The following is a 17,763-nucleotide window of genomic DNA, read 5'->3' as shown; positions in this document are numbered from 1 at the left end:
CCACACATAATAGACTATTTTCCAGTGTAGAACATACAATATATTAAAGCAACATCCTGAAGCCAGGCATATAAGTAGCACAAGTGAAAACAAACAAGTTATTCTTTGTTAAATTAAAATCAAGTAATAAAATGCAATACAGGCCAATCTCCAACTCTTTAATTTCTGCTTTATATAAGTTGTTTGTTTACCTGCTAATGGCTTGTTCCTCATCTGTTATTCCAGTCTCCCTGAATGCCCTGTTTGATTCCTCCAAACTCAAGGCAATTGCCCTCTGAAGATCATCTTTATCATCTCCAGTGAGATCAATCACATCTGAAAAGCAAAACTATCTTTCTCAAAATTAAAAGTGAAACAGAAGGAAAGGCAAGTCTTACTGTAGAGGAGACAGAACCCCCAAGGATTTCTAACCTGCATTCAAGTCCATCCCTCTTGTGGCTTGCTCTCTTCCAACAACTAACTGTGCTAACTGCTCCCTTCCATCTCGAAGCCAAATAAAACCTCAGCAGCTTGCTCTTGTTAAGATATGACAGCCAGCACTCTTCCTTGCTCCCCATGGTCCTAAGTATCACAAAGCTATGGGGTAAGTTGTTTCTGAAAGCCCTTTCAAAGAAATGCACCTAAGTGTATTAGTTCAGCTACTACTGCTTCCAGGGTACGTGAGGAGGAAACAACCTTCCCTTAAATACGGTACCTGAACTGAGCAGTTATTTTTTCCTTGTCATGGAAGAATGTGTGTTGAGCTTTCCCAAAATACAGGTAGAAGCCCCAAATGCAACAAGTGTTTCTGTACATGGGAACTTTTACACAGTTTCATTGCATGTGGGAGAGTTCCTTTCTTAACATGATTCTTTTTGCATCCTGTCTGTGTATTCATTGTCTGAACATACTTAAATTTCTGTCTGCTGAAAGTATTCCCTCTCAACAGGAAAATTAAGAAAGTGAATAGTGAAGTCAAAATAAGGATTCATACTTGGACAAGTAGGAAATGCTGGATGGGATACTAACCAGGTAATAACATGAAAACAATGCTATTCTTACTTCCTCTCCAGTCCTAATTATCTAAAGAATCAGATCCTAACATCCTCTGCAGATCTCCCTGTTTCCTGAGCGTGGCAACTGCTCACTCTCCCCCTCCTGAATAAAAAGGACTGCTATCATTCACTGCACACCACACTAAACCAGGCATTCCCCAGGTGGGCTCTGACCCACTTCCCCGAGAAGTCAGGGCTGACAGGAAAGCCTGTCAGCTGTATGAGGCCTTCAGAAAAACCAAGGTCATTGGTCATCATGATTTCAAGGGCCAAAAATCTCAATTTGCAAGTCAGCCAGACAGGAAGAGAAGGAAGGTGCAAAAGTGACTTTCAAGAGCAATGGCAGATACACACACACACATGGAGCATTTCCTTCTGTCTCCTCAAAGGCCAAAGTTTACCCAAAGAGCTACAGAAGGGATTACTCTCCAGCCTGGGGTTTGCATGTTAGACATTAAAAGGCTCCAGTAGGAAAAGAAACAAATTCAAACTTGACTTCTCACAAAAAGAGATGAACTCATTCCCAAAGAGCTTCTCTGTTTAGATTCCAACTTTTCTCCTGGATGGGCTAACCCACTGTAGAGATAGCTTACACTGTTTCCCTGGGCTTACTTGTCTGATGTTTCTGATGCTTCTCACAATGAACTCGGGATACAAAAATCATTGCCGTAACTATGTGTTAACAGAAAAGGGAATGGCTCGTTCTCACAGAAAGCTGAAACTAAAGAGAAGTTGAAAAAGGAACTTTTCCATTAACACCAGCATCTTCAAGAATTAGTTTTCAGCTAAGGCCTTTCTTCCCCCAATGAGCTTCTAATGGGAGCACTCTTACCTGCAAAACGAACTCTGAGATCTGTCATGATTTGAAAGTATGAGAAGACACTATGACCACAAAAGCAGCACTTCATCATTTGATTATTATGTTTTATACAGTCAGCTCAAGTGTGTCAAAAGGATACTTCAGCTCTGGATGCCTGAATTTCTCCTTCAAAAGTCGTACGGTAATTACAAGAACTGTCAGCAGCGGTCACACCCACAGGACTTTTGATATACACTCTGTCATGTTGAGAACAATGTAATTCAGGCTAAAATAATACCTCAACCTGGGTCACATACAAGGATGGCTTTGTTCTACAACCTGGGAACAGGAGCAAGGGTATAAGGGTCACAGCAGTGACAGTATCCTGTTACTACACATACTGCCTATTATGCTCTAAAATGCATTGCTTGCGTTGTATTTTCTACCCACTCACAGGTAGTCCTGCACAAACACCTCTGATCCACTGGAGAGGACCTGCTTTTCTGAAAGTAAAGATAGTGGTCTCAACTGAACATGAAACAAGCCTCTATCCATTGCATGTATGGTTATACATGCTGCCGGTAAAGTATGAGATTACTCTGACCAACTACTTAAAGAGGGGAAGATTCCTTTAGCTAGTCTCTTTTAAGGGTAGAGAGATAAAACTCATAAAATGATAAAGAAGAACGTTAGATGGGGAGTATTTTCCAGAAAACGATTCATAGCTGAAAATCACGCGTTGAACAAAAGCTCCCACTGTTATACAAACCAACACAGAATATCAAGGTCAAATCCAACTCACACTTTTATTAAATTATTTTATTTCTTTGCATCTTTCCAGACCCTTAATCGTTATTAATCTATAGCACCACCCTACGTGTTCAGAACTTTATTACCAGTGATTACATCATTTTAATATTAAAATCCCAAATCCTTGACTTCGACTTCCTTTCAAAAAGCAAGTTAACAGAATAGCTTCTTTTGTCATGCAGGGATTAGAGCAGGCATTGTAACATTCTCTCTTCAGAAATGTCATTTTTGCATACACATTGTTCCTTATTTGCACCAAAAAAAGGACAATATGGTGCAGACCTGCTACCAGATACTACCACCACATGTGATCAGCGCGATTAATGTGTATCACACAGGTTTTACCTATGATAACTTATGTCAGAAAAATAAACTTTGAAATATGTGATGATCACTGGTAAACCGTTCCATGTAAGCTCTTCATCTGTAGCAAATGTATAATAAATTGTTTTGAGGATTTATGCTAATGTATTTTAGTTTGTTTGCTGTACTTAGAGCATGTCTAAGATGTTCTTCAGCATTTCTGCTGATACAGTAACTCATTTAGCTGCCACGGCTTGAATCCTAAGTGTAAAGAGGAGATCTCAGCAGAAGTCCTAATAAAAGGGGAACAGTCTGAGACTAAACTCTTCTTGTAATATAAATTAAAAAAAAAAAAAACACACTTCAAAAAAACAGCTTACATATCTGCATAGTTTGCAACCCTGTCAGCTGCTCATAGATTATAGAAACGTAGTTATAATAACTGATATTTGTGCAAGTTTGTTGTTGTTACTTTAATAGCCTTGTCTTGTAAATTCTTATACAGGATTTTTTTTAGTGGAAAGATGTCCAATTTTCAGCAGTTAACTTATGTGTGTAATCATTTTGATTTCTCATAGTTATTAATAAATTCAATCTTAGCATGTATTTTTAAATACTTATTTCAAGTGTGTAGTGGTAATGCAAACCAATGGCAGTATCTATTCTATAAGAACTAGCAGTGGAATTAATTTGTTTGCTGTTCTACTTAGGTTTCCTATCTGACTAACTGATTTCTGTGTTCAAGGAGTAAGCTTGAAAAAAGCTGACTTCTATCCAAAGTATTTATCAGACATATATGCAACTTTACTGTGATAGAGCTGAAGATAAACCTTTATTTCATAAAGGTATAAGGAAAAATTCCAAATTTATAGTCACCTGACTTTGCAATATGGCTCTCATTTAGGCCAAAGAACACTTTAGTTCACAGTGGCTTATACTTACAAAGGTGGTATTCATCGTAAATCACAATCTTCAGAAATGTATGTTCTTAACTAAGCTGTGACTACAAAGTAAATAAAAAAAAGTTTGCTTCTGAAAACAATCTTTATGAAAGGAAAAAATGCCCATCCAAACAGTATGACTTAGTGCATTCATGATGTTTATTCGAAGTTAGTATGCAGAATTAATAAGCTGTTTTACTAACAGAGGTGTTTTTGTTTCACAATGTTATTATATAATAATGCACACTTCTTGTACATAAGGTCCAGAGGTTGATACCACTTGTAATTATCTTACAAGCAACTTTTAGTTGTATGTTGAAATTTGTGACAAATATATTAATATATGTAATAAATACACACATATATACGTTCATATATCTTCTTTCTTTTCTTACATACTTTTCTTATCAGTTTGTTTACTTAGAAATTACTTCAGTAATTGCCTAAGTCATCAAAGTAATTATTGCCTTGTCAACTTGTTACTTGTACCAGGACAAGGCAGAGAATAAAATCTTCAAGCTTAGGCAGGCTGGGAAACTCAGCATGAGGGAAAGATCTGGAGTAGTAATTAAACACAAGGACAAGCAATAAACAAACACTGTGATGCAACTTCTGGCACAGGGAGGGAAAAATGAAGGGGCAGGGCTGCTGGGTTCAACAGACAGGTGCCAAGTATGGAAATCCAGCAGCAAGACTCCAATTTCAAAACATCAACATTATAAGAATAATAATAAAAAAAAAGTTGAGATTACATTATTTTTAGTTATGACAAACAGACCTAAGCAAGATTCTGTTTTCTACGGTCTATTCTGCAGTGTTAAACATTGTGATGGACTTGGGCTCCCAAGTGAAGATTTAAGGAATTTATTTGGGTGTATATGCCAATTTCAGTTCAACCTGGATAGGGAAAGAATACAGAGCATATCAGCAGGTGCTTAGCCAACCCAAACAGTTCTGATGAAACCTGCCTATTATCGAAATAGCTAACAAATATGAGGCACCAGCATCTCACAGTAAATTCCTAATCCCAGGTGCTCCCTCCATGCATGCTATCTGAGTAAGGATAATAGCATGTTGAAATGATGGTTCTCACACTGGCAAGGACTGGAAGGAGGGATAAAGGAACATGTGAATCACTAAGATGAAAGGAGAGCCTCAAGGTACAAGAATCCTGACATTCTGAAGAAGAGACCCTTCCATATCAAGCTGGAGACACTCCCAGGAAACTGGATAGGAGATTACACAAATAATCACTGAAATAGAAGGAAATATCATGAAGAGGCATAGTGATATCCAAGCTGGGTAATGTGACAAAAAGAACTAGTGTCAAATTCTGCTCACAGAAACAATAAAATGCATGGCTACAGAATGGGGCAGACCAGGACTCATGCCAAGAAGGACCTAAGAGCTACAGCAGATCCACATTCAATTTTTAATTCACATTATCACAGTGTTGAAGAAAATCTGAAGTGTTGCACTGAGGTACAGCGACAGAGTAAGACACAGACATTTAAATAGATTAGGTTTGTTTATGGATTGTTTTGTGGTTTTTTTTTGGTTGGTTGGTTGTTTTTTTAAGGAAAAAAAAAACACCTCAGCTGCGGCGTTGGTTCTTCTCTTCAGTATTACATATCAAGAAAAACACAGAACAATTAGAAAGGATCCAGAAGAGAGGAAAAAAATGACACTAGGTATAGAATACATGGCCAAAGACTTAGAAATAATTTAAGCTCTTTATTCTTGAGCTGAGAAAACTCTGAGGGAACATCATGATACACAATCTTCAGATATGCAATATTTCATCTCAGACAAAAGGAACGAACTGTACTGATTTCCAAATGGGATATCTCAAAGAGTAAAGTGCTTAACCTGAAGCAAAAGGAATTTAAATAAGACGTTATGAGTCAATAATTAAGATCAATGAAACACTAAACAAGCTGCTCTATAAACTTTTCAGTGTCTTTGGAACAGAGTTGTTAAAAAATAGATTATATAAACATAAGTTTAGGTGCAGTTAGGAGTGCCTTGTTGAAAGCGGTTGATTGAATGACTTTTTGAAACTTCTGCAAAGGACCTAAACTCTAGGAGCGTGATGATATGTAAGTCAGATCCCCACAGAAGAAATGAATTCTACAGCTTGATGCCTGAGTGTGTGGCATTCTAGAGCTACACTGTAGTTATGTATGTTCTTATAAAAGGACTTCAGGTCTTTTGTCTTGGTTGTGGAATGCACAATTCCAAAGACTAATAATTCAGTTTTTGTGACAGAATTCTTGAATTTTCAAAATAAGGGTGGGAGAGAATTTGTCTTGACACCTATTTTATTCAAAGACAACACTTTTTCTAAAGTACATGTCTTCTCTTTATTCTGCTGCTTCCTTTAACCCTGGGTTCTGCAAGTTTCTCAAATAATGAGAAGGCAAAGGGATAGATGCTTGGAAATGCAAGAGTTCTGCTGTGCAACCATAGATAAAAATACACTGAACAGCTGTTAAAAATAAATTAAAAATTAAAAAGTTTCTAGAGATATCAAGAAACTGAAAATATTGTAAATTACTACGCTACTACTTTTGCTTTGCTTTAAATACAGTGCCTAGGATTTATGCAACTAAGCAGAATACTAAAGTGATCTGAGATTAAAAAGTTTCACTTGTATATTGCAACCCTAATATTTAAGCACTTTCAGCTAACAGATTACATCTTAAAAAAGGGTAGTACCACCTTTGCAAAGGGATCAAATAAAGCATGCATCACTTGACGTGAAAATGCTGTACTTGCAGGTGCTTGCACATACTGTTTTGAACTGGCAAAAACGCAAGTATCATGAGTAACACTGACTGTACAAGTCAGTCTGATTTTAAAGAGACAAAACCTTTATGCAGGCTCTAGTATACTTTTTGCCAATGCTGAAATGCCACATTTGCTAACAGCAGGATATGGGCTTCTTTATACCTTCTAACATACTGAATACTATTTACTTGCGCAAACTGATGAACAACCACTGTCATAATTGATAGAACCAATGCATCACAATCCAGACTGATTGTTAAGGTATGATTTCCTGTTATATACACTTTTATTTCACCCCTTAACTAAGTAACCTTTTCAAAGAAATGCCATCAGTCAAGCCCACCTAGCATACACTCAAAAGCCTTGATGAGTGGCTGACGGTTTGTTTGTTTGTCTGTCGTCCCCCTCCCCCCCCCCTTTTTTTTGGGGGGGGAGAAGGGAGGGAGGATGGGCGGGTAGGTTATAAAAGACAGTTCTGTTATTTATCTGTTCCTGTATCATCCTCAGTTTGAATGTCCTAACTTGGTAGGACTGCAAACATAGGTGACTCATAACTTCCTAGGCTCCAAATGCACACACGTAGTTAAGCAGTAAGAAACAGTAAGGCTGAGTTATAATCATCTTCATGCAATTACACCTATGTGTGATAGGAAAAGAGGGTCAAATCTGAAAGGCAAGATACATGTACTGTCAGCAACTGCACGTGGATGATGAGAAGTGGTAACAGCATTGTTTTGAGAAGGAAGAGCTGATGACTGAAGCTATCGTTACCGAGTATTTTTCCAGCTGTACCCATGCTTCCACTCTCTTCTCCCAAATCATCCACTGTCTTTCATGAGACTCCCTAATGTGATAGAACTTACCAACAAAGGGTCATGAAACTTGTCCACATTAAACGTATTGCGTTTTTTAAATTAATAATCAAAATAATTGCAGACAAGCAAATCACAATGAGAGAACTGCAGGATTTTGCAAGAAGCTTTTACTGGAACTCTTGCCTTACAGATGGAGGAGAGGGCTCTATGATCAGATTGGTTTAGATTTTTGCTTTGCTGTAGATGTTTAATTCTTGCCCTGGGGTCCCTCCAACATGAGGAAGAGTTGGCCAAGATGTCTTTATTTCCTAACTGGTTTTCAGTCTAACTGAAACAGCAAAAGTTGGCAAAGGGCTCTCATTTTTTTTGCCAATGAGGAGCTGAGTAGACATTAAAGTTGTCAAGAACATCTGCCTAATGTTTCAACAACAGTTGGCACTTCTTAACTACTGACTTAGAGTGCTATATAATTGTAAAGAATTTAGGTCTGCCTTCAGTGCTCTAGAAAAGAAAAGATCTTGAAATCCAGCTTGGAATCTGCAACTGAAGAATTGCTCTTTTCAGTTTGATCATCAGTCACAGTTAATATTGACTCTGCAGGCTTGACTCTTTCCTCTCACCTTGTATCTTCAATAAGGTTGCATAGCACATTAAATGATGCCAAAACTAAACACTTCTATTAATGGGATTAATATAATAAATCTAATTAAACACAGATTGCAAGAGAATCCAGCTTACTATTCCACTGCCACAGTAGATCTTCATTACTGGATAACAACAGCATGGTAAGTTTGTAGAAAGTAGTCTCTACTTACTTAATGCCAATTTCTTGTCACAAAACTAAGTAGTGGGTTTTTGTGTGTGTTTTCTTTCTAAAAGTAGAAGGTTAATACAACCCTCAACCAATAATAGTGCACAATGTATTTTATACAGGATGCTCATAATGCTGATGATTAAAACACGGTTTTCAGATCTGAGATGTTGAGAATAAACTCATCCCCAGTTAAAAAAGTCAATACATTAAAATAAAAGGTGTTTATTTTGAGGTGTCAGAGACAAAAAGATAACTGTATAATTGACAATGAGTTCTACATAAACTTCTTTACAATATTGCCACCATTGCCAACCCAATATTAGTGAAATAAAAGAAAAAATCCTGCTGTGCCTGAAGCTAAGTAATTCTACTAACTTCATAAAAGCTACAAAGATACACATCACACATAGCCAGAAGATTAATATATATTTTAACTAAAAAGACTGGATGACTACGTTTAGAATCTTGGAAAGGAAAGACAGCATCAAGCAACTCAAATTTTTAAAATCCATCTGCAAAACTTTCTTTAATTTCTTTTTATTTCCCTTATTTATTTTATTTCCATATTTGCAAGACACACTGAATATGCAGGACCACAAGAAAGCAAAACTTTTCTTGTCAGTAGTTTCCTCATCACCAGTGCATAAAAAGTATGGTTGCTTTAATGTTTATTTCCTTACTTTTTCTCCATAAAACTAACTATACACCTAAGCAAAGTAATTCAATCTGTGAGACTCAGAGAAATATAAGTTTTTGGGACTAGTTTACCTAGTTGATAAACCAGGTAAAATTGTTTAAAATTAAAAACTTAATATTAATTTCACATACTGAAACCTACTCTTTCACTACAAGATGCTACCCTCTCACCTGTCCCTCTGGAAAAGTCACCTCTTTTAGGGAGAAGCTACTCTTAAGCATATTAAGAAACGCTTTAGTAGACTCTTCTCAAAAAAAATTTTTTTGACTGTCAGACTATCCAGCTATTGCCTTTAGTTATGTACTGTAAAGCCCACAAATAAATCCTGTAACAGGGAGGGGAAAAGAGAAGGAAAAAAAAAAAAAAAAAGACTGAAAACTATTCACCCTTACCCTCTGATAGGTACATCAGTACCATAAGTACATTTAAAGGTAATACTTAAAAGATAGCTCAAATTAAAAAAAAAAAAAAAAAAAGTTGAAATAAATAAAGATAGTGATACTCTAAAAATTGTTAAGTAAGAATTATCAGTCAAGATTAATAGTCATCTTACAGGCAAGTTTTTAGTTTCCTTGCCTTAAAACTAATCTTATGAAATGAAAAAATACCTACTCGTGTCTGCCTGGCTGCCCACACTGATGTATCTGTCATTTCCAGGAAGTGCTGTCTGATAGTAAGTTGCCTCCTCTTGCTGGGGCACCTTGGCATTCTTCGCAGTGAGGAAAGCCACAGCCAACTCCAAATTACCATTGCTGTCCTTTAGCAATCAAACAAACAAAAACACAAGAAGTGAGACTTCCCTCACCCCCTTTTTTTTCCTTTCTTGTCAACAATGAGGGACAACATTTCAAGCAACTTAGTAGATCAATGACATATCATATTTTCAGGTGAATTACTGGTAAGAAAATAAAATTTCCAAGCTTGTGCATTCTGCAAATTTCACTATTTCTAAACAAAACAGCTTATAAAAATTTTCTTCAATAGAACACCACCTATGACAGAAAAACAAAGATACTGTAGTGTAGGTCAACCCATCAACTTCCATAATGACCACTCTCACAGATTTCAACAGCAGTTAATCATATTCTTCCAAAAATCTACCATTTCAATTTTAAGGCCAGAAGTATTGGCTTTTTGAAGGGCAGTTGTGTAGAAGACTTAAGCTCAATCAAAAGCAATAACTATATACATGGTTTAAATTGACTAAATGCTCATTTTCTATTTTTAAGGGGCTAAAAAGGTCTGCTTGTTGGATACAGTGGATTTTTATTTATATCTGTTTCGGGAAACAGATCACAGAGAAATCTGCTGGTCTTTACTTGCATCAAAACTCTCTTGAGCTGTGAAAGAATTTATGATGGTTGCAGAAGCAGAGAAACAATGCCAGATTAGCAAAGAGTGACAAGCTCAGAAGTTCTTTGTTCTGTACGCTGAGCAGGACCTGTCCATGCTAGAAAACTTTGCTACACCTTGATAAGAAAACAATTAAAGAGCTTAAGTCATCAGGTGTCAAGCAGCTGTACTAGCATCAAAGTATATCAAACACCTGAGCCAAAGGTTACCTTCCAGGCAAGTCATACCATTCCTGTCTTTTCATGTTTGATCACCAGATTAATTTTTATCTCGCTATCAAAACAGATCAGGCTTGCTTCTAAAGTGAACAAGCCATCATTAATAGTTTTTTCCCCCTAAAATACATCTAAAAATAATTCAAGCTAGGTAAGGAGAGAAGTGAAGAAAGGATGCAGTTCTATGGCTTTCACAATTGGTTAATGACAAGAGGTACACATTCAGCTACAAGTTGGACACTTCCCAACATCCACCTTACCTTCAGTGCCTGTTGTAGTACCTGGATGTCATTGATACCAGTGATCTCCCTCAGCTGATTCAAAAACGTCTGCTGGTGCTAAAAACACGAACAGATGAAAAATAAGGTAAGAGCCAAGTTACAGCAAAACCACTGCTACTGACGAGCATCCTTCTCTACAAACATCTCTTATACGTTTTACGTACCACCAAGTATACGCTTTATGTACCACTAAAGGGGGAGAGACGGTATTATCCAAGTTGGGTTTAGCTCCTGCAATTTGAGCACTTTTAATTCTCAAATTTGACGGGGTTTGTTTGTTTTTACAAAAGAATGATGAGTGAGCTTATACAGCATCAGTATAAAGGGCCTACATAAAGCCACAATTAGCCCTCCTAAACAAATGAAATTCTAACTTGGTCTTCAGTGGCAGTAGGGGAAATAATTTACTGAACTCCCGTCAAAACCAATTTATTCAATTCCCAATTACTCTCAACCCCAGCATTTGCTTAACATACACAGTTCCCAGCCATTCAAACCTCAAAACGCAGAAAGTCATCTTCACTGGATATCTCTGTGTTTTAAAAGAGATACTACAAAAGTATAAAAAGTATTGCTTTTTAAGAAAAAGACTAAAGCAAAACATTGGGAATCTGTCTTAACTACCTTCCGAGACCAGCTGATACCAACTCTCACAAACTGAGAATCAATCAGTGTCCGTGACTGAGCTTCAAGTAATGCTTGTAGTTAGAAAGAGAAAGAGGTTAAGCAGCTCTTCTACATTCACTTCATGTGAATTTTGAGCTTTTGTTTTGCTCTGTTTTTAAACAAAACTGTTCCCACCCCTGTTTACAGCCAACAGCTGACTCCCTCCACTCATGTTCAGATATCACATCACGGAAGCAAAAATAGGCACTAGGCTGGGATAATCCTTGAACTTCACTTAACCATTAAAAGCATCCTAACAATTAAAACCATGAAAACACAGAGGATCGACCATTGTTCCAAACTAAACAATTCCATTCTTCCTTTGGAAGACAGGAAAAGGAGAAAAGCTTGGTGGTATTTGCAAGTGGTTTTTCGTTTTCTGTTGTTTGCCCACCACATCCTGAACTCAAAACAGTAATTTCATCTATAAAAGAAAAGATTTTGTAAAATACAGGGTTTTGTTTGCTCAACAAAAAGCATGTTTTCTATCAGTGACAAAAAAAAACATTCTCATGTTGCTCTCCAAATTCCATTAAAAAATAACAATTATTGTCTTGCGACCACTTCTAAAATACTTTTCTTTAGACTGAATTATTTGGAACCAAATATTCAAATAGCCTTATTCTCTCCTTATCACAGCTTTGTATAGAGGAGGAAATTAAGAGCTGCATGAATGCTGAATTCCCCAGTGTGAAATTAACCTGGCAGGCACTACTTCATGCCCTAATAAGTTGCAATAGAAGGCGTATAGTTCAGGATGTTTATGAATTACATACACAATCCTCCCTTCACTTATGATCCTAAGGGACACTGCTAACAATCCAATTTGCTTTTCTTCTTTTCCTTTTTAAAAGCCCTACTACTGGCATGAGGAAAGCAGGCAAACAAAATCCCGCTCTACCCGTCCCCTCATCCCCCTGTTTGTTTACACCACGCATTTCACAGCACTGTACAAAAGCAGAAAAGCAGAACTTGTCTCCCCTGTAAAGTTGCTTTCCTGTCCCTGGGTCTGGCAAGAAGCAAAGAAAAAAAAAAAAGATGAAGAAAGAATATTTGGGAAAAGTAATTACAACAGCATTAAAACTGGAAGGAGCAATTCAAGGGCAGTGCACAGCAGCAGAACTGATTTCTTTTTCTATTTGCTACCAACGTGATGGTTACTAAAATGGAAAATAGTTGTAAAATAAATTACAATGTTGAGTTATAACAAATTTCTGTATCTTCCGCAATACATACAAGAGTTGGAAAGGCTATGAAAGAGGGCTGGAGGATATTCGTTGCTCACAGACTGGGAAAAGGCAGAAGAGACAGTTTACCAACAAACAATCTCACAGCAGTTCAAAATATTGGCTGCTAATTTATGAGCACAGCCGTGCCATGTCATCCTAGACTTCTGTAGCTGACATCCAGGTTTCAGTATTCTGCTGCAAAGCTGTGGTTTGAAGCCCCCTTCCCAAAGACAGGCAATTCACAGATCAGACCCAGGCCTGGAGATGGTCTGTCCTCATCAAGAGATGACTTAAATATTTAAATATATACGTATAAGGCATAAACATACATATATTAGTTCAAGCACTCAGCTCACGAATTTCTGACTGGTAACTGAATAAATAACACGGAGAATCCATAAACATCCTAGTTACAGATGACAGATATTGAGAGCAAAATTAACAGTTATCCCGATTACCTTACAGGCAGCTAAACTGCTCTGGGGCCACAGACACCTGATTCAGACATTTCTGGCTTTCAGGTTACATGTGGACAAGCTGCCATTCATTTCTAATTGAGCTGTTGCAAATCACACAGAGGTTTAAGAATAACGGTACATATCACTTCCTGGAAGAGGAGGAAAAAATAAAAATGAAACTGAAAAAAAAAAAATTAAAAAGTATAATTTAAATGGCTTGCGCCTCATCAGTGTTTTACGTTGACACTTGAAATGGAAACTAACAGGCCTTTGGAAACAGATCAAGCTGCGTCAGGCAGCCGAACGCCCCCCAGCACTGCACCAGGCTGGTGCCTTCTCTGCCACGTGTTCACCACTCTCCCCTCTCAAACCCGAGGTACCAGCATCGTGCCCGCTGCGCACAGATCTCTCCTGCAACTGCATCTTTCACTTCGCCATTACTCTCATTTACTGCTGTACTGCTGGTTCGTTATCACCCGTGGAACTATATCCATACGGGTAATTCCGCTCCTTTTCATTACTCAGGGCAGTGCAGACAATTACTATCTATGAATAACGATCAGACCCTTTCCTCATTCATCAGAGGATGAGATTAAATTTTCCTTTTGCTTTTCTTTTCACATAAGAAACTTAAGAAACACAATTGTATGCATATTCAGAGATCTGATATTACACTTTAATTTAGTGCATCTATAGTAGACTGCCAAAGACACCCAGTGGGTGAAACTTTTTGTTCTAAATTGAATTCCTTTACAACATACCATTACAGCACATAGGATGATTTAAATACATATATACATTTTACTACTACCCATGTCTGAAGTTTGGAGATCAATTTCTCTTGCAACTGCTAAATGCTTCAGCCCCTCTGGTACTACAGGTGTCACTTACCAGAACACCGAGGCCAGAGCTCCACATAAAGCGCAGCCCCTCTCCTTGCTCCTGTTAATGCTCCTTCTGATTGTGCCTGCACTACAAGCTTTACTCTTCATAGAGTTTGGGCTAGTTTGAGTTGAAGTGACCGCAGCATATAAACCCTAAAATGCCCAAGAATACCATGAACGATTGTCATTCACTGAAAGGCTTACTAAAACCACCCAAAACCTCAGAGGTCATGCTACAGCTTAAAAATAAGAAAGGCAGCAGCATACAAGCATTTGCAGGTGTCTGAAGCATCTACATGAATATATGTTAATGCAATCAGGTCAGTGGGGGAGATTCAATACACAACTACCAGCTTTAACATAAATCAGTTGCTTTCTTTTTTCAGCGAAGCTCTTCCCTGATTCTGTGTTCTCTCCAACCCTGCATTAGTAGAGGCTCAAACTGTGGACCAGAACTCACTGCACTTCAACCCGACCTAATAAGCAGCCCCTCTCTTCTAACACACATCCAACCGATTACTCCAGCAGAGCCAGGCACAGCCACTGGTGCTAAGAAATCCACTTCCATGCTTTCAGCTTATTTGCCTACACCCACTGCTGTTTGCCGTCCTCTCCCCCAGAGTTTCAAATTTACATGACAGTAAATCTTTTGACATCGCTTATCTATAGCACAGATGCTGCAGTTTAGTTAGGAAGAACTCCACATATACCCACCGTGTACACGTACTGCTTCGTGCCTACACAAGACACACACACACATACTCCAAGCAGCTTCAACCGTGTTTGGCCAAGGGCTCTAAGAAAGCTCCACGATGTGGTCTGTGCCAGCAGGCTCTGCTGGTGCAAATGCCACAGGGTAACCCAAGTCCTTGATTCAGCAATGGCCAACCAAGGTCCACTGATGCTACTACAGATGCTACTACAGCTGCCCCAAGCTGCAGCTGCCCACAGCCCCATCCCGGCACATAACGCAGCATCCAGCTCCCCAGGGCTTTCTTGCACAAGCTGTTCCCAGCCTTCCCCCTTCCTCTGCCTCTCCGAGGTACATGGTATGTATCCCGGAGCTTTCAGCTCTTGGAAGATCTTAACTAACAGGAAATTCTCCCGTTTTCCTGGACTAATGCCAAATTTGTATATTAGGAATGCATGCCCTTATTTCCAATTCTTTCCTTTTTCAGCCATCCCTCCCTTCCTCTCAGGAAATGCCCAATTAAGATTATCTGGTTTATAACCTCACACAATAGCACATTCAGTGGCTGTGCCAGTGCTAGTGGAGCAGAAAAGGATCTACACTATTATCTGCTTAGGAAGATACTGTGTCCAAATTAGTTCCACAACAACAATGTAAACTCTGATAACTTTTAAATGCATTTTTTGATAATGTGAATCTCATAAATTGACTAATTCTGAATTATACCGCAGATAAATTTGAAAAAAATATAGTCACATTTTCATCTGTTTATTTCTTGTTTCTTAAACTTCTAAAGAAGTACATGTAAGCTTTGGCTTTATTTGTGGCAACATCCAAATATTTGTATTTGCAACACAAGCACTTTAGAACTTAGAAAATAAAACAACCCTTACCAGTTTCCAAGTATAGGAGAAGTCATCTGTTTAGTAATAAACGAGATGGTCCAACCATTACTAGGTGAAAGCAATGCCTCGCAACAAAGGCCACTTAAAGAAAAATATGTAACAAAAATGAACGACACGAACCTTTTCCTTCTCAAGGAATGAATAATTTAATAGGGACAAAAAAAAAAAAAACTCACATGGACAAATGCTGAGAACAGCATCTCAACTCATTTCCCTCCGCACAAAACCTGCTTACTTTCCTTTCCAAAGTAATGCTGATCTGAAAGAGCTATTTGCTAGAGGAAAGCCCAAGTGAGATTGCAGAAGCTATTTTATATTATAGACTGTTCTGATGTGACCTGAGCTGAAGAGGACCTGCTAATGGTGCGGATCGCAGACAAGTAGCTAAGCAGCTAGTTTCATCTTGTGATGATGCAGTAATGAGAAGAATACTGAGAGATGAGAGGAATGAAATCCTCCACATACAGGCTTTAAGTGTCTGCCAAAAACAATACAAAATAGAAAACTTGAGAAAGTACGAGCGTACCAAAGGCCCTCAATTACTAACCAGGACCAGTTAAAAGGCCCCCAAGCACTGCTGAGCATTGATTTCCAGCAACACTGATACATTGAGCATCATCTACATAAGATGTTGGTCAAGTTTCATCCAGGCAAACAAAAGCTAGCTCCCTCAATGAGGAGACAAAGTTTCAATACTGGGTAACATGCAGTTGACTCCAGAATGCATGTCTGTGCTCCTACCATCACTGTCCTGAGGATTTTTCTCAGTGTGTGCATACACAGAACAAACAGACGTGAATACATAAACTTGAAAGTGTGTATACATATCCACATAAATTTAAAAATGCGGTATGTTTTTAGTGTGAAGACCAAGTTAAATCACTGCACTGGCACTGACCATTGTGATTCTTACAGCACCTTGCTAAAGCATGGTGGAATTAGGTTCCCTTGCTTGGTATCTACTAACTGGGCTTCCTTTTGTTCAGTCATGAACAGAGAAACCTCTCACATGGCATTGTATCCATTATAAAAGTAGGTAAGAATACCATTTTATTTTTATACACACGCAAATGCAAATTTCACCCCAAGCTTTGGCTTGGAAAAAAGTCACCTGCAGAGAGACAAGGATGTGCAGAGAGTCTTCAAATTTGCAGCCTGTGACAGCGCTGCAGCCAAAACTGCCAATTACAGCAGCAGTTTGTGTGAAGCAGGCAGCTACCCACCGGGTGCTGGACTGTGAGCAAACTTATTTCGAGGAAGCAGAAGGACACACCAACCACAGCCTGGATCAAACAAAAAGTTTAGTGGGGGAAAAGGCTTGAACGCATCACTTATGTGCGTACAGTCCTCCCTGAGAAATTAAAGGCAGGATCCCATTTAATCATAGTGTTACATAGCCTATATTCATCATAAGACTACACTCAGAGTACTCACCACATTTCTATGGTTTCCATGAACAGTAACAAAGCTGCACTACTTCAACTGAACGCGCTTTAACAAGTGGCTTTGCAATGAATTTCAAGATTGAACATTAAGGATTCCACACAACACGGAGTACGCATTCATGTAAATACTCACTGTTCTTGGCCTTGTGTATTCACCAGCAAAAATCTCATCTACTGTCTTCTTCATATAACATTTGCATTTATTTTAGTTCAAGGTATCTAATATTTAAACTGTTTAAATGAGATTTTGAAGAGCTGCTTGAGGAGTTTAGTTTCTATTTACTGACATTAAGTCTAGGGCAAACCTGGCTCAGATACTTACACACATTTATAAAACAACAAAAGTTAAATGCGAGCCAAATCATCACCTGCATTCAGAAAGCAACAGAAACATATTTCCTCAAACCTGCGTAGTGGATTTTGTATTGTTTCCTCTCAGACCACAGAAGTACTGAAGCTCAGCTCTAGATTCCAACTCAACTGCCCTACTGTTTTACTACCTGGCTTACAGCTAAACATACTAAGTTTACATTACCAACAGATTTTTCCCCAGTAAAAAAAAATAAAAAATAATAATTAAAAAAAAAATCAGTGTCTGAAGGCATTAGGTATAGTCATTATAAAGATAAAGCA

At 38.1% G+C, this 17,763-nt stretch overlaps 1 protein-coding gene across 5 annotated transcripts in view; it reads right to left on the bottom strand.

Moving 5' to 3' along the window:
• Positions 1-17,763, bottom strand: part of USP25 (ubiquitin specific peptidase 25) — a 93,325-nt gene that overhangs the window by 60,864 nt on the left and 14,698 nt on the right. For 4 of the 5 annotated variants that reach the window (XM_027449278.3, XM_038186236.2, XM_038186223.2 and 1 more), the window contains exons 2-4: positions 10,832-10,909; positions 9,616-9,760; positions 192-315 (exon numbers count right to left, since the gene is read on the bottom strand). In XM_027449278.3, the coding sequence (XP_027305079.1) occupies positions 192-315; positions 9,616-9,760; positions 10,832-10,909 (347 nt within the window). Of the gene's footprint in view, positions 1-191; positions 316-9,615; positions 9,761-10,831; positions 10,910-17,763 lie in introns of those variants that run through there. The other variant, XM_072025976.1, reaches the window with a different exon arrangement.

The sequence above is a fragment of the Anas platyrhynchos genome, chromosome 1 (assembly GCF_047663525.1).
Source record: "Anas platyrhynchos isolate ZD024472 breed Pekin duck chromosome 1, IASCAAS_PekinDuck_T2T, whole genome shotgun sequence".
NCBI classification, from domain to species: Eukaryota; Metazoa; Chordata; class Aves; order Anseriformes; family Anatidae; genus Anas; species Anas platyrhynchos.
Note: the sequence above shows the minus strand (reverse complement) of the source record. Positions and strands in the feature narration are given on the sequence as shown.